The sequence below is a fragment of the Citrus sinensis genome, chromosome 7 (genome assembly GCF_022201045.2).
Source record: "Citrus sinensis cultivar Valencia sweet orange chromosome 7, DVS_A1.0, whole genome shotgun sequence".
NCBI lineage: Eukaryota > Viridiplantae > Streptophyta > Magnoliopsida > Sapindales > Rutaceae > Citrus > Citrus sinensis.
The window spans coordinates 11,609,761-11,637,281 of NC_068562.1; the positions used below are offsets into that span (position 1 = coordinate 11,609,761).

General features: G+C 33.5%; 3 protein-coding genes across 8 annotated transcripts; 2 read left to right on the forward strand and 1 right to left on the reverse strand.

The window, feature by feature from the left end:
- The first annotated feature begins 298 nt into the window (after positions 1-298).
- On the forward strand, positions 299-2,826 carry LOC102624242 (uncharacterized). Its single transcript, XM_006465269.4, has 2 exons — positions 299-535; positions 2,489-2,826. Exons 1-2 carry the CDS (start codon positions 307-309, stop codon positions 2,620-2,622), a joined length of 363 nt encoding a protein of 120 aa, XP_006465332.2. The 5' UTR covers positions 299-306; the 3' UTR covers positions 2,623-2,826.
- A 3,112-nt stretch (positions 2,827-5,938) lies between these two features.
- On the forward strand, positions 5,939-7,860 carry LOC102623473 (uncharacterized). The gene is made up of 3 exons (XM_025092486.2): positions 5,939-6,819; positions 6,901-7,073; positions 7,432-7,860. Exons 1-3 carry the CDS (start codon positions 6,163-6,165, stop codon positions 7,595-7,597), a joined length of 996 nt encoding a protein of 331 aa, XP_024948254.2. The 5' UTR covers positions 5,939-6,162; the 3' UTR covers positions 7,598-7,860.
- Positions 7,861-15,033: 7,173 nt separating this feature from the next.
- Positions 15,034-27,122, reverse strand: LOC102622993 (G-type lectin S-receptor-like serine/threonine-protein kinase SD2-5). 6 transcript variants are annotated; one of them, XM_052445050.1, is made up of 2 exons: positions 25,734-27,122; positions 15,034-17,321 (listed from the first exon to the last, which is right to left on the reverse strand). In XM_052445050.1, exons 1-2 carry the CDS (start codon positions 26,290-26,292, stop codon positions 15,571-15,573), a joined length of 2,310 nt encoding a protein of 769 aa, XP_052301010.1. In that variant the 5' UTR covers positions 26,293-27,122; the 3' UTR covers positions 15,034-15,570. The 6 variants fall into 6 exon arrangements, with proteins under 6 accessions (XP_052301010.1, XP_052301011.1, XP_052301013.1 ...); XM_052445051.1 differs by having other exon boundaries at positions 15,034-16,451; positions 24,864-27,108; XM_052445053.1 differs by having other exon boundaries at positions 15,034-16,226; positions 24,639-27,105.
- Positions 27,123-27,521: the final 399 nt, after the last annotated feature.

Sequence of the window (27,521 nt, forward strand, 5' to 3'; positions counted from 1 at the left end):
ATGATGCAGTCGAGCGATGATGCTCATTTGATTAACCCCCATCCTCCTTGTAGGCATATTATAGCAAGGGTACGATTAAGATTAGTTAAATAAATTACTAGTTATCCAATAACTACCCATCACAAATTATACGAAGTCTAGTTAGTACTGAATTCAAATCCAATAAAATAGCATCGAGTAGAACTCTCATAGTGGGTGTGCTTAAAAACGTTGGAGGCCCAATTAATATTTACCCAAATTCGGGCCCAATTCAAAGTCCCACTATATATTCCAAATCCAAAAATGACGAAAATAAACAAAACCAAAATGGAGATTCTTTCTCCGACACGCACACTCCTTAAACCACCATTGAAGTATTTCCACGCAAACCAATCTCCACCGACCATTTCCTCGCCGTTTTATCCCCACCGTCCGTCTCTCCCGCTCCTCCGTAAAACTCCCAGTAGGCCGCATCTCCGCAGCTGTCTCGCAGCTAGCCCCGGCCCGGCTCCCCAGTCCAACCCGCCTCCCCCGGATGACCCAATTCAGCCCACAGGTCAGTTATTTTAACTGAAATTTGAATGGTCAAATATTCTCATTTGGCAATTTAAGTTTGTTGATGAAATCGCTATGTCATTTTTGAAATTGAATTAATGGTTCATGCGTATTTATTAGCTCATTATGTTGATTTTTTTTTCTTGCATATTATTGTTACACAAAAAAAAAATTATTAACAGTATTAGCACTGTTATATCAGTTGTAAATGTTCATATTTTGTTGAACCTTTGTATTTTTCACTTATCCACTAAATTTATAACATGGGAAATTTTGAATATGGTGGAAATGAGTTTAAAAAAAAAATCCCATGGTTTTGCATAATATCACAGGGCTCTGTTTTGCTGTTATAGCTGCCGTGAAATAAAAGCTTTAGCTCAGTAAGCATGATTTTTAAATAATAAATAATTTTGAAAAAAGATAGTAAAGGTAATCAAACAACTCAAGGGTAAAATCACCTTAACTTTTAAACTATTGTCACAGGTGTTTATTGAATACTTTAGAGTTGTAGCTGGAAAAGCCATAGTTGTTAGTTAGCATACCAAACAGAGCCTAAATGTATAATACTCAATATATTTAGGATGCGTTTGGTATTGATATTGCTACAGCTCTAAAGTGTTTGGTAAACACTTACAGCTATGGATTGGAAGCTAAGATGAAGTTATCCCTCACTTGTATGATGTAGAATGTATATTATCTTTACTATTTTTGTCAAAATTATTATTTAAAAAATCATATTTACTAAAAACTTTCTACTTTTATTTCACTATTACAATTTTATTATTATTTTTTTTCTCTATACAATACCAAATGGACCCTTAAGAGTTCTGTTTTTGGAGACCAGGGATGTTCTCTAGTTTCTTGTTTTGCTGTGATGGGCTGTTGTGATGGCAATAACCCAGGAGTGTAATTTGATAAGAAGAGTCTTTGAAGTTCTTTATTCATAATATTGCATAACTTCTTGTTTGAGAGTCTGGATTAATTTAGTTTCTCCATTGGTAGTCTAATTCAATAATAAGTGGAAGAAGTCAAGCTACTAATACATAGTCTTCTAAAGTTGTCATTTCGAAATCCACTGTCTTCATTTCATTTTGTAACTCTGAAGCAAAATGAATCCAGTTAGCATTCATTTTAGGCCTAAAATCTAAGGTGTTGTCTGAATAAGATGATGTATCATCAAAGGAAGGCAAACATTGTAAATGACCTTTTATGGCATCAAGGAATATAAACTTGTTTCATGAACTAGAACGGAATACAGTGAATTACACTGATTTTATAAAGAATAAATATGCTTTTTCACTGCCTGTTTTCTGAAGTTGAGTTTTGTAAACTGTCCCAAGATTAAATAGTACCACATAATGGTAATTTTCTTACCAGAGGTAATCTCTGACATCACCCAATCATTTTAGTTGTTAGACCTGGTCAAGCTATAAAATGTATGCGTTTTTGTCATCAGAATAAATAATCTCATATTTTACATTCCACAAAGTGGTTGCTAAGTGATGCATATGCTATTTGACTGGTAATAAACTTATACATGCACTAGTGTACCATTACCTTTCTATACCAATCTGGTGGAAGAGCATAACACGAGGAATAGAAAAGAAAATAGAAAATAAAAAAAAGAAAAAGACATGAATTAATATTTACGGTATGTTAGAAAGTATAGTATGATGTCGGTGTAGGAAATAGTGGGTTTTTAAAGCCCTTAGCTGAGATGTTAACGGTGAGGTTTCCTAGAGTTTCCTATCAAAGATATATACGTCATAAGAAAGAAATAAGCAAACTTTTGTAGCAGGAAATTTAGTTTCTCGACCTGGTGCCTAGTGCTATACTTCGCAATATGCAATCCTTGCTTTGGCCCTAATTTGGCTCTTCTCTTTCTTTATTCCATTTTAAATTTTAAAATCACTACTGAAGTGCTTTGAAATTACATGTTTTGATTATGGAACAGGTTTCTCTAAACTCCAAGACCGCATTCGCATCTTCATTGCAGTTCTTTTCTGGATGTCTCTGTTCTTCTGGGCATCCGCATTTGATAACAGAAATAATGGTACACCGAACAAGGGATCAAGATTTAGAAAGTAACTGAGAAACATTATCGCGTATATATGTAAGACTTGGAGTAGGTTTAGAAATACACGAAGAAAATTCAATGTTGTTTAGATGCATAGTTTTCAGAAACTTGTATGAATCATCATCTGTTAGTTCATTGAAGTTACATGTCCACTTTTGTGTATCACGTGAGGAAACAAACTTCAAAATGGAAATAAAATTCCAGGTTTTTTTCAATACTTTGCTTGTGAGAGATTTCCTTTAGCAGGTTATATTTGCTCTTTTCAGCAACGATACGTCCGGTTTCAGACTAGGTTATCAATGTGCTATACTTCTCGATTGTTGGCCATTTGTATTAAATTTCTTGTATGGCTGATAATTATTTCAAAATGCTCCCGTCAACTTACGGTATTTGAGGGTTCATTTTCTTGCATATCTTCAGATTTGAGTGGTCCTAGATTAGTCAAAGGCAGCCCATTTACAGATTTTCGACCGATTGTCTCCAGGGTTTTCCTAGAAAATATCTTGGCTGGGCATAATACACCCCTTCAGTAGTTCCTAGAGCCACTCATGACTTGATGCTTGAGCTTGTCTCATTTCTAACATCAGTGATCTTGGAATTAACGGTCCAAAATTATCTGGAAGATTTAGGCCTCGTTTGGGTTTGCCTTTGAGAAAGTTAAAAGTGATTTTAAAAATTTAAAAGTTAATTTTGGTGTTTGGTAAAAAAAAATCAAAATCACTTTTGTCAGAATCAATCTCCCTTACAGTTAATTTAAAAAAGTAGGGAAGGAGTAGCTTTTAAATTTTGATTTTGAAAATTAATTTTATCTTTTAATATAATTCCATAAATATCCTTATTATTATTACTTAAACCCGAAATTATCCTTCTAAGAAATAATATTGCTGCAAGTTTAATGTGAATATGATATTGACAATCTATTATTTGTTTTTGTTTTGAGTTTTTGTAGCTCATCACATTTTTTTACGTTTATTTTTGGAATACTTAGTTATACTTTACTTGGTGTTATTTAATGAAAATTGTAGTTGATTTTTTAATTATCAATTGTTTTAAGATAAAAAAGAAATAAAATCACTATAGTATAAATTTTAATTTTAGTTAAAATTATTATAATACACAATTAAAGATATTGTATGTGTATATTTTTATATGTGTAAGTAAATTTCATCATACCTTATGTATATTTTAGTTATTTATTTTCTTACAGTAGTTTAACAGTAAGATTTATCAAATACCCGTAACTATTTTTAAAATTCATAGTACTTTTGAAAATAAAATCTACCAAACACTTAATTGATTCTCTTTACAGCTGATTATTTCTACAATACAGCTAACAATAATTATTTTAAAGGCTACATCATTACCAGACTGGCCCTTAGGGTATTATCCCAAATTAGTTGCCGTAGAATGGAGTGTGATCAGGTCGCGCCCAGCTTAGTTGCTGTGAAATGAAGGAGTGTGATTTGATGCGCGACTCTGTGCATGTCAAGCTTTCATTATGAGGAGCTGAGTTGTGGAGCACACAGTTCCCCGATGGGAGCCTGACCCGCACTGCACGCGTGATCAGCCCCGTAAAATGGAAATCACCAATTTTAGCATATAAGTTGATGAATATTCCGGTGAACATTAGATACGAGTACAAGTTGACATGTATTACGCATTTTAGCCCGTTGTGCTATTGAAAATTTAACCAGAAGCTTAGTATTTCCCAATAAGCTCGGTAGTCGCTGATGGTATGATGCGTAAAATCAAACATAGAACATAACATTAAACACCAATCTATCTATTAACATGTTATCATTCACATGTGATAGCAAATAGTGGTTTGGTAATAATTGGAATTCCAAGTGAACAACACATGATCTGGTGTGAATGAAGATAATAATTGATGGTACGTGAAAATAACCCAATATAGTGACTTAGCTAAAGATGCCATTTTCAGACCCACAAACAAAAAGCCAATTTCTTCTTCTTCTTCTTCAAACTGGCCGATGATAATCTTATATCAATAGGTGACCGTGATTGTGACTATAATAATGTTTATTAATGTATAATCTTCGTACCCAACACAAGACCAATGAACCGTCTATCTTATCACAAGAAACAAAAAGTTAAATTAATCTTATCCCAAGCGTTTACAAGTTCAATGAGTTTTAACACTCATATTAAGCTCATTAATAAATTATCAAGCCACTGGGGTTGATACGATCTCTATAGTGGTTAAATAGTAATGAGCTGCCATCTTGTACTCAAAATTGATAAATAGTTGAAAAACACAATTTATTATTATGCCATCGTCTTTCAGTAAAAATCAAATCTTCAAAACATCAATTTCGGCTCTGTCAGGAGTCCGCACATGAAGCCAAAAAAAAATCTTAATAATGAGATATAAGTACAAGCCACGGCTTGTCCGCATTCTTATCTTTCGACATCGAGCAGTTCATAATTATCAAATTTATGTTTTATATATATATATTTTTAATTTACTGCATAAGTGAAAATCCCAAATGGATACCAGCTGCATGCGATGTAATGGAACAATTGTTAAATGATGATAAGAGGGATGGCTTTTTGTTTGCTCTGTTTTTGTTTTTACCATCATTTCTTTGTTTTTTTTTTTTTTTTTTTTCTATTACCAAACATTATTGAATTTTCCTTGTTGGCAAGTCGTTTTGTGATCGAGTAATGACCATCTCCTTGTCTCACTCTTGAGATTTAGGTCCTCTCGTATGTATTGAGAAGATTATTTTTATTTTAATATTTGTAAAAGTATATATGTGTTATTGTTACATTTAAATATCTAAATTAAATTGAACTATCACTAAATAAAATTAAGAGTCTTCGATAGATTTTTTTATTGTGAATATTAATACATTGCAAGCTGATAAAAATTGTTTATCATGATCGAGAACCTAATTTTAGGCCAATTTGATAAATTTTCTTACTCTCTTTCTCCTCCCATCGAAGCACTATTGCTGGCTCAATAATTCTAAATAATTGACACTTTGTGAACAAGTAGGCACAATTTCATTTCACTAGCATTAAAGTGAAAAATCCTGTTAAGTCGTTTTCTAATTTATCTATTAAAAAGACCTGACACGTGTCGATCATCTTTTCGTCGAAACATTCAGCAAAGCTAAACTACAGTAATGTCCACTTCAGTCACTCCCTAAGCTTAATTCTCGACCGTCAATTCCCCCGCAATAACAAAATAAACAAATGAGGCCGCTGGGTCCCAATATAAACAGGCAATCGACGTGTCGTTTGATCAGAGGCCGTGGCCGCTTTACAAGTGAATGTCTCACCTCGTGGGCTTACATGCCATAGACGGTAATCATGAGCTCTCTGCCAGCCCGTTTGATTCTTATCATCAACTAAAGTCAACGGCGGAGATTTCATCACGCCCAGTTTCTTCATTCTTCTGTGAAAGCACTCTCCAACAATACTTTGCAGCTCCAAACAGAGGAGTTTGTTCCTCTGCTTATTTACCTAAAGGAAAGCACTTTCTCAAAAAGCGTTTTTTTTTTCTCAGTCTACTACATTCAGCAAACATGCTGCTAAGAAGCTCGTCAACGCCAATATTGCACTCATGGCTACCCCAGTATAGCAAAGACTCAGCATCATCATCATCATCAAATTCATCACCAGAGCCAGAGCTTCAGGTTCTCCAAAGAACAAGATCAGTTTCATTATCCGATGATCATCATCATCATCAGTCAAGAAAGCAGAAGCTTTTAACTACAATTTACCAAAGGAAAGAAATAAGGGACTCACAAATGAACAAGAAAGGCAATATCAGAGCTTTAAAGCCACCACCAGCAAGTCATTCTCATGATCATCATCAAGCAAAAGAATCAAGTTCAAGGATTCAAAGACTGTTTTCAAGTTCTGGGTTGGGGGAGAAATTACTGAAGAAGGATGATGATGATGAAAAAGAAGGCTGTGAAGTTGAAGACGGTGGTGGTAGTTATGTGCAAACAATGGTCATGGGTGGCGGTTTGGGAAATAATGGCGGGAAAATATGCGACGGCCGTGGCGGCGGAGATGCTGGTGGTGGGGGTGGGGGGTCAGGGTTTTCTGGGAGTAATAATAATTATAGTAATAACAATCATGGGAGTAGTAGCACTGATGCTTATTATGAGAAGATGATAGAAGCAAATCCTGGAAACGCTTTGTTGCTTGGAAATTATGCCAGGTTCTTGAAAGAGGTAATGTTATTAGTTTTGGGGATATTGTTTTTTTTTAAATAAAAAGAATTTTGCTGAGATTTTTTGGTTATGAATGGACAGGTCAGAGGAGATTTTGCAAAAGCAGAGGAGTTATGTGGAAGAGCAATTTTGGCTAACCCAAGTGATGGTAATATCTTGTCACTCTATGCGGATCTAATATGGCAAGCTCATAAAGATGCTTCAAGAGCTGAGAGTTACTTTGATCAAGCTGTTAAATCTGCCCCTGATGATTGGTAAGGGATCAAACCCATATGAATGCATGCATTGATTGAATTTGATTAAATTGTACCTTTGATTGTTACTTAGACGCTGACTTTGTTACTTATAGTGACTGCATGACAAGTTGTCGAGCTTTTACTTGATAGTTAGTGATTCTAAAAGCCACGGCACGTCAATGCCTAACGGGCAAGTAGTAACTTTATAACTCCATGTAGGTTCTTCGAAGTGGAATTTGATCAGAACAATTTGGGATCTTTTGGAACTTGGGGTGTCTAGATATTCAGAAGTTTGTTTGTGCTTTCCTGTTTGTGATATGGCTTGTTAAATACTCACTGAAGAAGTCTTATGTTGAAAATTGAATTTTTTGTGCAGTTATGTGCTTGCATCATATGCTAAATTTCTGTGGGATGCTGGAGAGGATGAAGAAGAAGAACAAGACAATGAAGAGGGCCAACATCAAACTGATCACAGCCATACGTCACCACCTAATTTCTTCCACGGGGCTTCTCATCATTCTCCTTTAACTGCTGCATCATAAGAAGCATAAAAGAGTTAAAACCAATGATAGCTGCTATGAGTTGTAAGATAGCCAAGCCAACATATTACTAATGTGTAGCCAACAAAAATATTAACATAGTTACTTTCTCACTGTAATATCCTAACAATAACTATGCCTAAATATGTAAAATGTAGGGAGCGAACCATGTATCATATATGTATCTTTCTATCTTTCTACATGATGAGCCCATGTACCATGTAACTTGCCCTTTTTTCTGTATTATGGACAGACACTTTTCAGGATCTTCATTCTTTCCAATAATTTTAAGTTAGAAGTCCAACCATCTCTAAGTCTTAAAATAATCTAGAACAGACGAGGGAGAGTGGGTAAATGAATGGCCAACAGAATCAGTCCTCTCATTTCTTTACTTTTTGTGTCTCAAAATCCTTTGTTACATTCTAACCAATTTATGTGGGTCACTAGATTTCATTTTCTTTCATATACGATAAGAGGATAAGTTGATATGCTCTGATTATTAATTATTAGTTATGGAGTTGCAGAGACTCCTTTGTCATTTTTCTTTGGTGATTATGAGATATATACATGGTGGCCTTGGTGGACAAATGACATCTCTTCCCAAGTTATTTTTTTCATAACATCACCAAGAAAGTGATTGGAAGATAGAGATCAAGCTGAGGATCCAAGAACATTTTAGCAGATGAAAAATCTCAATCATTGAACTTAGAATTGGCTTTGGTAGCAGGGAAACAGAACCAATATCAACCATTTGAGATTAGGTGGATGTGAATAGTTTCCAAATTCAATAGATATTTCTTCAATAAATATAATTAAAAATACATTAAAAATCTCTCTTTAGATTAACTAGAATCCTCCATCAGAAGAGCTTGTGAATGGTCTCATTGTGAAAGCGTGGGGACAATTTTCCCGGGGTAATGAAGCCAAAAGCAAAAAATGATTTGTGATGTAATCTGGCATATTATTTTATGTTATCACAACTCAATCTGCAAAGACTATCTATGAAAGCAACAAGAAGAAAATCTCATACTCGCAAATTGAGAATTTTTTAATATGCTGGTCATAGATATTAAATGTTAAAGAATAATAAGAATATGGAGGCAAATAACAAATAAGTTTTCTTAGGATTTGAGACGTGTTTGCACACTTTCCTTTAAGGTTTTATTTGCCCTCACCAATCTTGGTTTGCTATAGAGTTTTAATGGCAAATTACCCCCAAGATATATCAAATCCTGAATACAATCTCTAACAAATAAGATTGTATTTCCAGAACATATATGAAACCTGCAAAATCTGATATTAATCTAATTGTATATGTTTCCTTTATGAAGAAGATGTTAATTCAAAAGAATGCAACCATTCGAAATGGTACTTCTTCAAAAAACTCTTTTGGTTTGAATTTGCAACGATTAACACTTGAAATTTTCAAGCTTGTCAACCGTTTCTAGTTGACGCCTTTCTGGAAATAAACGGTTAACCGTTTTCTCAATAAACGGTGAGCCGTTTTATTCCAGAATGTCAAATACGTTGCTCTCTGTACATAAACGGTTAACCGTTTTCTCAATAACCGGTGAGCCGTTTTCTCTAGACCATAAAACATGCTCTCTGGATTTAAACGGTTAGCCGTTTTCTCCATAAACGGTGAGCCGTTTTCTCTAGACCATAAAACATGCTCTCTGGAGTTAAACGGTTAGCCGTTTTCTCCATAAACGGTACGCTATTTTACCCAGAACAGAAAACATGCTCTCTGGACTTAAACGGTTAGCCGTTTTCTCAATAAACGGCAAACCGTTTTCGTCCAGAATATCAAACCAAAAAACTTGAAAGATGTTACAATCTCTCTTACAATCCTCACTAAATTGTAATATTTTTGAGATTTATTAATGATAAACTTATACATACAAAAAGGTATCTTTCGATTTTAACCTTTAATTAGTGAGTGTATTTCAAAGCATTTACAAGACAATAGTGTGCTAAGCATTAAACTTTGTCTCTTAAGTAAATACCGGAGATACATCACATATAAGTTATCCCAGATTTCAAAGTTGTGTTCCAATAGTTAGCACTATTCCGGCCTTGTGCTCTATCTTGGATTCATGAACATTTACAAGATTAAAACAGGACATTGTTAGAAACGGCACCATTTCTTATGTTCACTTAGGTGAAGTTTCAAATCATGTCTTTAGCTACTATAAGACTTGAACTTCATTAAGAATAAATACTCAACCTCAACCTCGTAGCTATTTGCACCGAATATCTCGAATGAGATTATTTATTACTCGGTGCCAATCCAGTCACATAACAACAACTTGTTATTACCGATTTAACTATGGAGTAGCGGTGTAACTACTACATAGTTGGGTTACCGTCGTTGGTGACTTTATTGTGTAAAGGTTTCAATCCCATTCCAAAAGATGTATCCTTAACTAAGTCTCTTGAAAGACCTTTTGTTAAAGGATCTGCTAGGTTTTTATTAGTCCTAACATAAACAATATTAATAACACCATCTGCTATTAATTGTTTCACATATTCATGTCTTAAGCTAATATGTCTAGACTTTCCATTATACACTTTATTATAAGCTCTAGACAATGTAGCTTCACTATCGCAGTACAAAGAAATAGATGGCATCGGTTGTGGCCACAACATTATATCAAACAACAAATTTCTCAGCCATTCTGCTTCTTTGCCTGCAGCTGCAAGTGCTATAAACTCACTTTCCATTGTTGAATGAGTTATGCACGTTTGTTTCTTTGAAGCCCAAGAAACCGCTCCTCCAGCAATTGTAAAAATCCAACCAGAAGTGGATTTATTATCTCTTGTATTGGTTACCCAACTAGCATATGAATATCCTTCCAATACTTCAGGATAATCATTATAAAACAAACCCAAATTAATGGTCCTTTTAAGATAACCAAGTATCCTACCAATTGTTTTCCAGTGTTCAACACTAGGGTTACTCGTGAATCTTGACATTTTACAAACTGCAAATGCTATATCAGGCCTCGTACAATGCATAGCATACATCAAGCTACCAATAGCACTAGCATATTCTAGTTGTGCTACTACTCGGCCTGAATTTTCTAGTAATTTAATACTAGAATCATATGGGGTATTAGCTTCTTTAAATTTCAAATAATTAAATTTAAAAAGCACTTTATCTATATAATGAGATTGACACAACGAGTAACCCCCACTATGTTTATTCACTTTGACACCTAAGATAGTATCTACTTCACTAAGATCTTTCATCTTAAATTATGAAGTTAAATACTTCTTTGTATCATCTACTCCTTGCATATTTGTTCCAAAGATAAGCAAGTCATCAACATACAAGCATATAATCACACCAAAGTCATTCGTAAATTTAAAATATATACATTTATCAGCATTATTATGCTTAAAGCCATGAGATAAAATTACCGAATCAAACTTCTCATGCCATTGTTTTGGTGCTTGCTTTAAACCATAAAGAGATTTGACTAACTTGCATACATTTTTCTCATTTCCTGGCAAAACAAATCCCTCAGGTTGTTCCATATAGATTTCTTCATCAAGATCACCATTAAGAAAAGCTGTTTTAACATCCATTTGATGCACATATAAATTGTTCAATGAAGCAATTGCAAATAGCACTCTTATAGAAGTTAACCTAGCTACCGAAGCATATGTATCGAAATAATCAATACCATTTCTTTGCTTAAACCCTTTTGCTACTAATCTAGCCTTAAAAGTTTGCAAAGAACCATCACTATTGTACTTTCTTCTAAATACCCATTTGCTGCTAATTGGTTGAGATCCTGGAGGAAGATCAACCAAGACCCATGTTTGATTCGATATAATCGAATCCATTTCATCACTTACCGCCTCTCTCCAAAAAGAAGCATCTCTAGAAGACATAGCCTCGCTAAATGTCTTTGGATCTTTTTTAATATTTAACAACAATGGTACTTTGTTAAGTACATTCTTTCTATCCCCTTCAACCAAGAAGAGTAGTGCTTGTGATGAAATAAAATCCGGAGCTAAACTCTTTTCTTTCTTTTCACGTTCACTCCTCCTTGGTTCGAAAGATGTCATAGACTCTTTTCTTTTATTATTGTTAGTGGAGGTACTAGGAGTATTAACACATGGTTGATCAATACTTGATTCTAATTCAATATTATAATCATGTTGAAATTTATTCTCAATAAATTCAACATCTCTAGATTCCACAATCACATTAGAATCTAAATCTAACAACCTATATGCCTTGGAATTTTCAGCGTATCCTACGAAAACACTTTTTATACCTCTAGCACGCAACTTTGATGACTTAGGATCATGTCTTTTATAAAAAGCTAAACAACCCCAGACCCTTAAATACATCAAGTTTGGTTTTCTTCCTTTTCAAATTTCATAAGGAGATATATGTGTTTTCAAAGATGTAATTCTGTTATGAATATGACATGCAGTGAGTAATGCTTCCCCCCACAAATTATTTGGTAGTTTTGCATTAAGGATCATGGAATTTATCATATCCGTGAAGATCATATTCTTCCTTTTAGCCAAACCATTTTGTTGAGGAGTAAATGGAGCTGATCTTTGGTGAATAATTCCAACTTCTTCACAATAATTATTAAATTCAATTGAGAAATATTCACCACCTCTATCACTACGAACCATTTTGATTTTCTTATTTTTTTGGTTCTCAACTTCAGCTTTGAAAATTTTAAATTTATTAAAAGCTTCATTTTTTGTTCTAAGTAAATACACATAAGTGTATCTAGAACAATCATCAATAGAAGTGATAAAGTATCTTTTACCTCCTCTTGTTAAAATGTCATTATACTCACAAATATCGGTATGTATCAAATCTAATATTTGAGTATTTCGTTCAATTTTAGGAAAATGTTTCTTAGTTAATTTAGCTTGGATGCAGATTTCACACTTATGACCTTTAACATCATTGCAATTAATCAAACCATGCTTAGACATGTATTTCAAAGATCTAAAGTTCAAATGTGCTAATCTAGCATGCCAAACATCACAAGACTCAACAATATAAGCTAAGTTGATATTATTATTATTAATGTTGAGTTTGTACATTCCATCACAAGAATACCATTTTCCAACAAATAATCCATTCTTTGAGATAATACAAGTATTACTCTCAAGCACAGTCTTAAGCCCATGCTTACACATACAACTAGCAGAAATAAGATTCTTCCTAACGGAAGGTACATGAAAGACATTATACAATGTGACTTTCTTTCCAGAAGTGAAGTTGATCTCAACAACTCCTTTCCCTGCTACTATGGCTGCATTATTATTCCCCATGAGAACCATTTGTCCTTCCGTTTCTTCTTTGTATGATAAGAAAAATTTCTTATCATTACAAACATGAATTGTTGCACCCGAATCGAGCCACCAATCATAGGACTTAGTTTCAGCCATATTGGTTTCGGTAATCATGCCAATTTGCATTTCAGAAACCATAGCACAAATCTCTTCAGATTTGTTTTCAATGACATTAGCTTTATGGGAATTCACTTCTTCCTTTTTCTTCTTGAATCTGCAATCACTTTGGCGATGACCTTTCTTAACACAAAAGAAACAATTTCCAGATAACTTTTGTGTGCTGGACTTTTTGAATTTCTTGTCATTCTTGACCTTAAAATTCTTTGAGAATTTACTAGCTTCAACAACATTAACTTTAGTAGAATCATACTTATCCTTGGATTCGCGAGATCTAGTCTCTTCTTCAATTACCAAGTGTTTTTGCAATTCTTCTAAAGTTATGTTCTCTTTACTATGAAGAAGTTTCTTTCTATAATCATTCTAACTTTGAGGCAATTTAGCAATAATAGCCCCAACTTGAAATGATTCAGAAATTTCAACTTTTAACTCTCGAAGCTTAGCAACAATAATCTGTAACTCATGTATTTGATCAAGAATGAATTTTGTGTCTACCATAATAAATTCAAAATATTTAGATACAAGGAATTTGTCAGTACCTTCTTTCTCCGTTTTGTATTTGTACTCAAGAGCATTCCAAATTTCAACCGGAGAAGTCATAGAATTGTAGAGATTGTATAACCTATCAGAAAGTGTATTGAGTATGTGACCCCGGCACATCAATTCATCATCTTCACGACGTTTCCTTGCAGCCTTAACAACTTCGGTATCATCTTCTCTTGGTTCTGGAAATGGTTCCAATTTCGGATCCACAACATATGCCACTTTAAGTACAGTAAGGAGAAAGAACAATTTTCCCTTCCAACGAGTGAAATTAGTTCCATCAAAACGATCGAGATGGACACTAGAATTCATAAATGATATCAAACTCTTCTCAGCTTCCATTTGCACAAATAAAACCTTAAAGATTGTTTGCAAACACGTCTCAAATCCTAATAAAACTTCTTTATTCTTTGCCTCCATATTCTTATTATTCTTTAACATTAAAAGGGACGGATCTCTGTATTTTAATTTAAGTGTTCGTTCAGTTGTTACGTTTTAAAAATATATTTTTGTTATTAATTATGTTACATTTTTATCTTTATTTTTCTTTTATTTTTACAATAATAACCTAACAACAATACTTTTAACATTAATTATTTTATTTATAAAAAATTTAATTAGTAGATGAACCAATAAATATTTATTAACAAATTCACTAATAAGTATCAATATAACAGAAATAATATTTTCTGCACCTTCACAACAATCTTACTAATAATTATTTATAAATAAATTAATATTGGCTAACTTAAAGTAATATTTAATATTCTTTCAATAATCTTACTGACAATTATATATAAAATTTTAATTTACCAAATCAATAAAGTAAAATAATAACATAAACATTTACATTAGTTTTTATTTTTTTTAAGATTAATTTGATAAATTAATATTTTTTCAGTAATATCTGAAAAATATTGCTGCAAGAGTATTATTATAAAAAGAAAGAAAAATTATGGGTAGGAACATAATAATTTTAACAGTAGAGGTTTTTTGAGGTATTATTTAAAATATAAAGACTAAATGACCTATTATGCTAAAATATAACGACTTAACATGCATTTACCCCATTAAAAGAAAATGTTTTCTAGCTACCATAAATTGCAACAGAAACACTAGATCTATCTTGAATCCTCCTGATTGAATTTACAGTGTGTGATACTAAGCAAATGGCAAATGGTTTTAGCAGCAATCGTCTTGCTTTTGAATCTCCGATGTGATATGTCTTCTCAATTGATTACTTACTTGAAAGTTGATTAAATATCTCTATATAATAATCATAAAAATATTTTCTGCATATGTTATATATGGGATTGTCACAAAATAGTAGAAACGCATCAAATAACAAGATCAATTTTAGAGGTAATAGAATACTAGTATGAACAATCGTTTTATAATCTGAGAGACGTTGATACCAAACATTAATAAACTTGAAGCTGGACTGGGGGAAGGAAAATTATAGAAGCTAATATTAATCACCTCAAGTTTAAATGAATCTAACTAAGATTAAATGGGACAGTTTCCATTTCATCTGTCGCAAACAGTCCAAACTACTACCGGTACCTTAAATCAGAGATCATTAGCCTTTTTTCGAAACCAGAAGTAGAACAAGGATAACATATAGTAATGATATTGTGATCGGAATTCGGAAACTTCACCAAAAGGCAAGACTAAAAGCTCATATTCACTAAAGCTAATTTGTAAGAACTTGTAAGCATATTTAAGAATTTGCACATAAAGGATCAGAAAACTAGAAAGTTTCTTCTATTGACGCAAAAGCTAACCTTCCACAGTTGACTGAAGATACTTGCATTTGTTGTCTATAGTATTTGTTTCTATCATCTTGGGCCTGATAATTGAATTTCTGACAAAAATGCACTACTATTGTCATCAACTACTCCTGAAGAAGTACCCTCTTCACTGCTCCACTTAGAGAAACTTGAGTAAGCCCATGAATTAAACTGAGAAGGGGTTGGAGGCTAAGGTGCCGGACAGAGACCTTCAAGCATTTGGACAACTTTAGTCATCGGTGGTCTCAACTGCATCTCATTTTGTATGCACCACAATGCAACTTTAATTGCAGTAGCAATACTCTCATCATTTTCATCCAAATCTAGCCTCGGATCAAGGATTTCTCTTTGTTTACCTTCTTCTAGCATCTTGAAGGCATAGGAAGGAAATCGAGCTTTCTCTGAATCATCCCCTACAGAAAAACTCCTCCGGCCCCCGATGATCTCTAGCAAAACCATACCGTAGCTGTATACATCACTCTTCTCTGAAATAGGATTGTTTGTTATCCATTCTGGTGCAAGGTACCCCCGTGTACCCCTCAGTGTCGTGTATACAAGGCTTTCTTCACGGTTCATCAGCTTAGCCAAACCAAAATCTGAAACTTTGGCAGTGAAATTATCATCGAGAAGAACATTCTCAGGTTTTATGTCGCAATGAACAATCTTTACCTCACACTCCTCATGAAGATAAGCTAATCCCTTTGCCATGCCTAATGCAATATTAAATCTTGTATTCCAACTCAAAAACCGACTTTCCTCAGTACTATTGAAGATCCATTTATCCAAAGACCCGTTTCCCAAGTACTCATAAGCAAGAAGCCTGTGAGCTCCCTCTATGCAGAAGCCTTTGAGTTTGACCAGATGAACATGATGTACATTCCCAATTATTGTGACTTCAGCGCTAAATTCCTTCTTCCCTTGCCCAATGCTCTCCAGCTTTTTGACTGCCACTTGGATACCATCTGGCAGCATGCCTAGATACACTGAGCCGAACCCTCCTTGTCCAAGCTTTGTAGAGAAGTTTTTAGTTGCTTTACAAAGATCATCGTAACTGAAACGAGTAGGCATACCTGAAAATTTTTCCAAAAAGTTATCCTCTTCCAAGTCTTCTTGAGAAAATTCCGTTAATCTCTTCCTTTTGTTGTGGTGCCAGAGTCCTGCATAAAGTAGACTGGCAATTACAAGTATAGTTGCAACAACTATGACAACAATTAGTACCACGGTTTTCCCTCCACCACTTTCTCGACTTTTAGAGTTTAAGACCTCGTTTCCACTTGATATTTTGATAAATGAAACATAACCAGTAGAACCCTGCTGAGAGCGTTGCAAACTACCTATCTGATCAAACAAGAAGCAATTCTTCGTACTATTTTCAAAGAACAGCACAGAGCAGGAGCAGTTATGTAGGCAAGCTTCTTTGCATGTATTAAGATCATATCTCGGAAAGGGTGATACAAACCCAAGTGCAAAATAATCAAGCCTTTCACCCAGATAGAAAAGCTTTGCCGAATTCATGGATACATTGCATGTTGAAGCAACTGGAGGTCTGCAGTTGAATTGAGATCTGAGGGAAGTAGGGCACTGGCACCAATTGTCAAAATAGCACACAAAATATGGGTTACAAGGCTCAGGAACACTGCAAGAATTTTGCGGGATCTTGATTGCCTCAGAAGTAGATGCCTTTCCGTTACGAAGATTAGAAAACGTAATTTCCCCATTAGAGCCTAAAATGGCAGCCCAGGTAGCATTCTCATCATTGTTTTCTGAGAAGATGAATTGCCAAAGCAATGCCTTTCTAATATCATAAAAATTCCAAGCATTGGACACCAAAGAAGCAGAATGGACCTTGGCAGCTACACTGGTATTGGTTTTCCGGCTGTCGTTAGCCAAGGACCAATACGTTTGTGAAGTTTGATACCCTGCATACAAGACTAAATCGCCTGACTTGAATTCCAGATAAACACTCATGTTATTGCTATTGGGAAAACTTTTAAGCCTCATCCCTTCCACAAACTGTTGGCCAGGTAAAAGGGTATCAGTTGGATGGCTAAAACTCTGCCAAAGAATACTTCCATTTACCCCAAGCAATACCAAGTTGCCCGAGTCCTGCAATTCCATGCATTCAACTTTCTGTCCTGAAGTATTAGCAGACCAAGCTTCACCATTTCCTCTTTGTAAATACGCATTCCCATTTTTCTCAAACACAAACTTATCAGAATCTCTAATCAACAAGCCTCTATTGGCAGTCCAAACTACTTTTGCGCTACTAATATGAATAACAACCAGCAAAAAGAATTGAACATCCAAAGCAGTATAAAAGCCAAAACCAAAAACCGAGTTATTAGAGATTAGAAAAAGCCCGTTGTTATTGATCCACTCCATCTGGGTTGCTTCAAACCCAGGATAAAGCTTGCCAATATGTTGGGAGCCAGCAATGCAGGTTTTGAACACAAGGAGTAGACAAAAACACAAGGCCCCAGTGTATCTAAATAAACCCATAATTTCTTTAACTGCAAAAACGCACTCAACTTTCCCAAATAAACACGAGCAACTTACAACCAAAAATTAGCTCAAAATAACTAAAAAAATTACAGATTTTGCTATATTTCTTAAAATTTAAACATTTGCAGGAGAACTTTGAGATAGAACAAAGTGTATTGAAATTAAATCACAAAAAAATCATAAAAAGACTGATAAAATATATAAATAGCAATTGTTCTGCAGACCCTCTAAATAAAGAATCAGTCAAATTACAAGCTGCGTGAATCAAAGAGTCAAAAATCTTTTCTTTAAGCAAAAAAGGGCAAAAGCAAAAAGACTTAAAGAAACTTGGAACCGTGGCAACTGACCTCAATTGTGTTACAGAAACAAATGCGACTGCATAGCTGGGGTCTTTGGCTTTTCCCCTATTTTGAGGAAATAGAAGCCAATCCTTTCGCTTTCTCCAGATAGAAAAAAGGAAGAGAAAGTTGGAAAAGCAGGTAATGCAGATGATTGTGCAACTGCAACCAAGACTTTAATTACAACGACGTTAATCCATGTGTGGTTGCGTTTTGTCCTTTCTAGTTTCTTTCACTTTCTTTGTTTCTTATCTATGTGCGTTACATGTGATTGACTCCAAATACCAAATTTGTGTGTCCTTTCTTGGATGCCTTTCCCTGTTCACATTTTGAGTTTTCAGACTTTCGTTATCCTTTCTTGGAAACTTTTTTTGGGCGAGATGAACTCTTACTCATGACCTTCATTTTCTTTGTAACACTGTTACTTAATTTAGGTTAAAACCTTATCTCATATACCCATCAGTGTATTTGGATGCTAATTGATTATAAAAATAAAAATTAAACCTTTGACAAAAATTAGATTATGAGAGAATCTGTGCCAATTATGATCGGACCTGAAATCTAGGATATCCGTCTCTAATGCAACAATTTATATCTTTTGTTTACAATTTGATTATTTTAATATTAGCGTGAATCTATTTGATGTACAACACAGTGCATATGAACTGTGAAAGCTCCTTCACTGCTGCTTTACAAGTTACAACCACTAGCTTAATTTGTAATTAATGGATGGATAAGATAAAGCCAAATTAATAATACAATCAGCTATATTATAAATTCTTTACTCAATCAATTATTTAATCATACAATTTGCTCAACTGAGATTTGCATGATCATAATAAATTAATACCAAGGTGTTGCATCTAATCATAATGCCACTAATGAAAGCTTCCCCCAATCTTGTCTTCTTCGCTCGAACGAGTTTTAGAGGACGATGGCTGTCCGTGAAATTAAGACTTCATGATAAGGGTCAAGATCCCACGACCAATCAAAACGCATCTGATTTCACTTTGCAGTTTGGTGATATTTTTTAATGCTAAAAAAAGAATTAGAATATTTTATTGGTTGGGATCGATAATTATTTTTATCTCGATAAAATGATTGAAGCTGTCACTACAACAATAATGACCTTTTGCAACAACAAGGGTTTGTTGATCAAAGTATAAATTTTGTTACCTTAGATTGTTGCAACAAAAATACGTTTGTCTTTAAGGTCGTCGACCTAGCACTGTCGCGCTCTATATTCAGCAACAAAACAAAAGTTTTCTTGCTTTAAACATTTTTTTGCAACAAAATAGATTCGTAATAAAAAAGTGTCCAATTAGTTTACAAAATTGTTTTGCAACAAACTCTTTTGTTGCCCTTACACTAAATGTTTTTTACAACAATATTATTTTGTTGCTAAGAAATAGGATAAATAATTTTACTACAAAACAATTGTGTAGAAATAAAATTTTTTCAACAAAATAATTATATTAAAATTTCTTAAATTTAATACAATGATAATTAATACCATTATAAGAAAAAAGAAATTAATTAATTCAAAAGAATTACTATTATTGATGACAAATACATAAAAATTATTGCAAGATGTAATATCTATTTTTTTAAATTACAAATGAATATAACTTTATTAATTTTCTTCATCTCGTGGTATGATTGAACTTCAATATTCCCATGCTTGAACTTCAATATTCCCTACAAAAAAACACAAACAATAATTAGTTAACTTGTAAATGTAATAATCATGTAATATTGTAATAAAAAAAGATAAATAAAAAATAAAGAAAAATTACACCATATTGAAGAACAATAGAAGAGATATGAAGATAGAGATTGAGTTAGAGAATGAAAGAATGAGAATTATACATTTGAGATGAGGGAATGAAAGTTAAAGAAACTTATAGATGAGAGAATTTAGAATAAAAGTTAGAGAATGAAAGAATAAAAAGTGAAAGAAATAAAGTGTATGAGATATAAATAGAGAGATGGAGTTTTTAGCGATAAAATTGAAATTTTGTCACTAAAACTTATTTTGGCGGCAAACCACCCGCCTTTTATTTTAAAAATTTTCAATTTGTTTAGAGACAAAATTCTACATTTGTTGCTAAAAGTATACATTCGTGATAAACTTTATCTTTGTCTCAAAAAATAAAAATGTTTGGTAGAAATAAAATGATTTAATCTTTAATCTTTGACTTTTAGTAACAAAATTAGAATATGTTGCTATAAATACACATTTAACAACAAAACTCAAATTTTGTCATAAAAAGTCAAGAACTTAAGAAGTTAAATCTTTAAATTCAGAATTTTAACTACATAGACCGCCATTGGTCACTCTCTCGTAACAAAACTATTTGACAACGAAGATTCTCTTACTAAATGTTTTGGTACCAAAATATTTAGTTTGGCGCTAAAACTTTTAGCAACAAAAAGCTAATTCGTTGCTAATGTATGTCTTTAGCTACGAAATATTTGTCGCTAAAAATGTTAATTAAATATTAATTTATTTCTTAAGTATTTGACAACTAAATATTTTTTATGTTGCTATTAGGAGTGTTCAGAATCCAATCTGATCCGCTCAATCCGTCTAATCCGCGAAAATCCGATCCGTGGATTGGATATGAATTGAAAATTTAAAAATCCGCAGTTGATGGATTAGATATGGATTTACTTCTGTAAATCCGTAAAAATCCGCGAATCCGCAAAAAAAAAAAATATATATTTGTTTAGTTAAAAAATTATTATAAATTTAATTAAAGAATATTATAAATGTGACATTACATAATTACATAAGCACTATAACATATCTTAGCCATTACCCAATAATAATAAAAAATAATCAAATAATCAAATATACGAATATAACTTGTAAAACAAAATAAAAGCAAAGTCACACGCACTAGCAAAAGCAAAATAACATAATGCCAAGTTACCAACAATTTGCAAAGTCACCCGAAATCAAAGTAACATAACGTCAAGTCACCAACAATTTGTAAACAAAAAACCCTAAGCTTCCCCGCCGTCACATGCACTAGCAACACCCAATACTGGTTCGATACAGTACTCTCGACACCAATTTGAAAGATGTCGGCTGCACGATTCCAGCAAGAGCAAGCTATCTTCTTCCTGGAGTCCATCGAGCCACTTTACAATCACTAGTTCCAATCAAACAATTGCACTATCACAACCTTTAAGATCACCACCCGTACTTCTCCTAGTTCCCATCGTTGACGGCTTTGTAATCACCACTTTTTTATAAGTACAACAGCCCTGGTTAAGGATTAGACTATGTTTGGTTTCAGAAACTTCGCCATTTCAATTAATTGTGACTTTATTTGAACAATTAATTTCGGTATTATATTAATGTATTATTGTAACTTTATTTGAATAATTAATCTTAGTGTGTTATATTTTGAAACTTTAAACATATTATTGTAGCTTTATTTGAACAATTAATCTCGATGTGCTATATTTTGAAATTTTGAATGTATTATTTTAGTTTTATTTAAACAGTTAATTTGTTTAAATATTATTTAATTTTAAATTTAATTGGTAGTAAAATTATTTTCATATTAGTTTTTTTTATTTCATTAGTTCATGGATTGTGGAGAACTAAAAATTTTAATCGGAAACTAATGCATAAAATGGTGGATTGGATACGAATTAAGTTAAATCTGTATCCGATCCACAGAAGTATGGATTTAATATTGATTGAGTCAAATCCGCATCCGATCCGCAGATGTATGGATTGGATTTAAATTGAGTTTAATCAATCTGTGGATTGGATTGGAAGATAGAGATCAAGCTGAGGATCCAAGAACATTTTAGCAGAACAAAAATCTCAATCATTGAACTTAGAATTGGCTTTGGTAGCGGGGAAACAGAACCAATATCAACCATTTGAGATTTGGTGGATGTGAATAGTTTCCAATTCAATTGATATTTCTTCAATAAATATAATTTAAAATACATAAAAAATCTCTCTTGAGATTAACTAGAATCCTCCATCAGAAGAGCTTGTGAATGGTCTCATTGTGAAAGCGTGGGGACAATTTTCCCGGGGTAATGAAGCCAAAAGCAAAAAATGATTTGTGATGTAATCTGGTATTATTTTATGTTACCACAACTCAATCCGCAAAGACTATCTATGAAAGCAACAAGAAGAAAATCTCATACTCTGCAAGCAAATTGAGAATTTTATAATATGTTGGTCATAGATATTAAAAGGGACGGATCTCTATATTTTAATTTAAGTGTTTGTTTAGTTGTTATGTTTTAAAAATATATTTCTATTATTAATTATGTTACATTCTTATCTTTATTTTTCTTTTTATTTTTACAATAATATCCTAACAACAATACTTTTAACATTAATTAGTTTATTTATAAAAAATTTAATTAGCAGATGAACCAATAAATATTTATTAACAAATTAACTAATAAGTATCAATATATCAAAAATAAGATTTTATGTACCTTCAGAACAATCTTACTAATAATTATTTATAAATAAATTAATATTGACTAACTTAAAGTAATATTTGATATCCTTTCAATAATCTTACTAACAATTATATATAAAATTTTAATTTACCAAATTAATAAAGTGAAATTATAACATAAAAATTTACATTAGTTTTTATTTTATGTTTAAGATTAATTTGATAAATTAAAATTTTTTCAGTAATATCTGAAAAATATTATTGCAAGAGTATTATTATAAAAAGAAAGAAAAATTAAGGGTAGGAACATAATATTTTTAACAGTAGAGGTTTTTGAGGTATTATTTAAAATATAAAGACTAAATGGCCTATTAAGCTAAAATATAAGGACTTAACATGCATTTACCCCATCGAAAGAAAATGTTCACTAGCTACCATAAATTGCAACAGAAACACTAGATCTATCTTGAATCCTCCTGATTGAATTTACAGTGTGTGATATTGAGCAAATGGCAAATGGTTTTAGCAGCAATAGTCTTGCTTTTGAATCTCTGATGTGATATGTCTTCTCAATTGATTACTTACTTGAAAGTTGATTAAATATCTCTATATAATAATCATAAAAATATTTTCTGCATATGTTATATATGGGATTGTCACAAAATAGTAGAAACGCATCAAATAACAAGATCAATTTTAGATGTAATAGAATACTAGTATGAACAATCTTTTTATAATCTGAGAGACGTTGATACCAAACATTAAAAAACTTGAAGCTGGACTGGAGGAAGGAAAATTATAGAAGCTAATATTAATCTCCTCCGGTTTAAATGAATCTAACTAAGATTAAATGGGACAGTTTCCATTTCATCTGTCGCAAACAATCCAAACTACTACCGGTACCTTAAATCAGAGATCATTAGCCTTTTTTCGAAACCAGAAGTAGAACAAGGATAACATATAGTAATGATATTGTGATCGGAATTCGGAAACTTCACCAAAAGGCAAGACTAAAAGCTCATATTCACTAAAGCTAATTTGTAAGAACTTGTAAGCATATTTAAGAATTTGCACATAAAGGACCAGAAAACTATAAAGTTTCTTCTATGAACGCAAAAGCTAACCTTCCGCAGGTGAGTGAAGACACTTCCATTTGCTGTCTATAGTATTTGTTTCTATCTTGGGCCTGATAATTGAATTTCTGACAAAAATGCACCACTATTGTCATCAATTACTCCCGAAGAAGTACCCTTTTCCCTGCTCCACTTAGAGAAACTTGAGTAAGCCCATGAATTCAACTGAGAAGGGGTTGGAGGCTGAGGTACCGGACAGAGACCTTCAAGCATTTGGACAACTTTAGTCATCGGTGGTCTCAACTGCATCTCATTTTGTATGCACCACAATGCAACTTTAATTGCAGTAGCAATACTCTCATCATTTTCATCCATATCTAGCCTCGGATCAAGGATTTCTCTTTGTTTACCTTCTTCTAGCATCTTGAAGGCGTAGGAAGGAAATTGAGCTTTCTCTGAATCATCCCCTACAGAAAAACTCTTCCTGCCCCCGATGATCTCTAGCAAGACCATACCGTAGCTGTATACATCACTCTTCTCTGAAATAGGATTGTTTGTTATCCATTCTGGTGCAAGGTACCCCCGGGTACCCCTCAGTGTCGTGTATACAAGGCTTTCTTCACGGTTCATCAGCTTAGCCAAACCAAAATCTGAAACTTTGGCAGTGAAATTATCATCGAGAAGAACATTCTCAGGTTTTATGTCGCAATGAACAATCTTTACCTCACACTCCTCGTGAAGATAAGCTAATCCCTTTGCCGTACCTAATGCAATATTAAATCTTGTATTCCAACTCAAAAACTGGCTTTCCTCAGTACTATTGAAGATCCATTTATCCAAAGACCCGTTTACCAAGTACTCATAAGCAAGAAGCCTGTGAGCTCCCTCTATGCAGAAACCTTTGAGTTTGACCAGATGAACATGATGTACATTCCCAATTATTGTGACTTCAGCGCTAAATTCCTTCTTCCCCTGCCCAATGCTCTCCAGCTTTTTGACTGCCACTTGGATACCATCTGGTAGCATGCCTAGATACACTGAGCCAAACCCTCCTTGTCCAAGCTTTGCAGAGAAGTTTTTAGTTGCTTTACAAAGATCATCGTAACTGAAACGAGTGGGCATACCTGAAAAACTTTCCAAGAAATAATCCTCTTCCAAGTTTTCTTGAGAAAATTTTGTTAATCTCTTCCTTTTATTGTGGTGCCAGAGTCCTGCATAAAGTAGACTGGCAATTACAAGTATAGTTGCAACAACTATGACAACAATTAGTACGATGGTTTTCCCTCCATCACTTTCTCGAATTTTAGAGTTTAAGACCTCATTTCCGCTTGATATTTTCATATATGAAACATAACTGGTAGAACCCTGCTGAGAGCGTTGCAAACTACCTATCTGATCAAACAAGAAGCAATTCTTCGTACTATTTTCGAAGAACAGCACAGAGCAGGAGCAGTTATGTAGGCAAGCTTCTTTGCATGTATTAATATCATATTTTGGAAAGGGTGATACAAACCCAAGAGCAAAATAATCAAGCCTTTCACCCAGATAGAAAAGCTTTGCCGAATTCATGGATTCATTGCATGTTGAAGCAACTGGAGGTCTGCAGTTGAATTGAGATCCGAGGGAAGGAGGGCATTGGCACCGATTGTCAAAATAGCACACAAAATACGGGTTACAAGGCTCAGGAACGCTGCAAGAATTTTGCGGGATCTTGATTACCTCAGAAGTAGCTGCCCTTCCGTTACGAAGATTAGAAAATGTAATTTCCCCATTAGAGCCTAAAATGGCAGCCCAGGTAGCATTCTCATCATTGTTTTTTGAGAAGATGAATTGCCAAAGCAATGCCTTTTTAATATCATAAAAATTCCAAGCATTGGACACCAAAGAAGCAGAATGGACCTTGGCAGCTACACTGGTATTGGTTTTCCGGCTATCGTTAGCCAAGGACCAATACGTTTGTGGAGTTTGATACCCTGCATACAAGACTAAATCACCCGACTTGAATTCAAGATAAACACTCATGTTATTGCTATTGGGAAAACTTTTAAGCCTCATCCCTTCCATAAACTGTTGGCCAGGTAAAAGGGTATCAGTTGGATGGCTAAAACTCTGCCAAAGAATACTTCCACTTACCCCAAGCAATACCAAGTTGCCCAAGTCCTGCAATTCCATGCATTCAACTTTCTGTCCTGAAGTATTTGCAGACCAAGCTTCACCATTTCCTCTTTGTAAATACGCATTCCCACTTTTCTCAAACACAAACTTATCAGAATCTCTAATCAACAAGCCTCTATTGGCAGTCCAAACTACTTTTGTGCTACTAATATGAATAACAACCAGCAAAAAGAATTGAACATCTAAAGCAGTATAAAAGCCAAAACCAAAAACCGAGTTATTAGAGATTAGAAATAGCCCATTGTTATTGATCCACTCCATCTGGGTTGCTTCAAATCCAGGATAAAGCTTGCCAATATGTTGGGAGCCAGCAATGCAGGTTTTGAACACAAGGAGTAGGCAAAAACACAAGGCCCCCGTGTATCTAAATAAACCCATAACTTCTTTAACTGCAAAAACGCGCTCAACTTTCCCAATAAACACAGAGAAACTTACAACCAAAATTTAGCTCAAAATAATTATAAAAAAAATTACAGATTTTGCTATATTTCTTAAAATTTAAACAATTGCAGGAGAATTTTGAGACAGAACAAAGTGTGTTGAAATTATATCACAAAAAAATCGTAAAAAGACTGATAAAATATATGAATAGCAATTGTTCTGCAGACCTTCTAAATAAAGAATCAGTCAAATTACAAGCTGCGTGAATCAAAGAGTTAAAAATCTTTTCTTTAAGCTAAAAAGTGCAAAAGCAAAAAGACTAAATAAACTTGGAAACATGGTAACTGACCTCAATTATGAGTGCCTTTTTTCACATTCTTTTCTGTTTTCCCCTATTTTAAGGAAATAGAAGCCAATCCTTTCGCTTTCTCTGGAGAGAAAAAGGAAGAGAAAGTTGGAAAAGCAGGTAATGCAAGTTGATTGTGCGACGGAAATCCTAGACTTCAATTCCAATGATGTTAATCCATGTACAGCTCCGTTTGTTTCTTATCTACGTGCATTGAATGTGATTGATACCAAATTTATCACGGTAGCTTCCACCAACTTCAGTGTCTGTGTGTCCTTTCTTGGATGCCTTTCCCTGTTTATATTTTGAATTTTCAGCCTTTCGTTATTTTTGGGTGAGATGAACTCTTACTCATGATCTTCATTTTCTTTGAATTGCATCAGTAAGTAACACTGTTAATTTAAGTTAAAACCTTATCTCATATACCCATCAGTATATTTGGATACTAACTGATTATAAAAATAAAAATTAAACCTTGACAAAAATTAGATTATAAGAGAATCTGTGCCAATTATGATCAGACCTGAAATCCAGGATATCCGTCTCTAATGCAACAATTTATGTCTTTTGTTTACAATTTGATTATCTACTATTAGTGTGAATGTATTTGATGTACAACATAGTGCATGTAAACTGTGAAAGCTCCTTCACTGCTGCTTTCCAAATTACAACCACTAGCTTAATTTGTAATTAATGGATGGATAAGATAAAGCCAAATTAATAATACGATCAGCTATATTATAAATTCTTTGCTCAATCAATTATTTAATCATACAATTTGCTCAACTGAGATTTGCATGATCATAATAAATTAATACCAAGGTGTTGCATCTAATCATAATGCCACTAATGAAAGCTTCCCCCAATCTTGTCTTCTTCG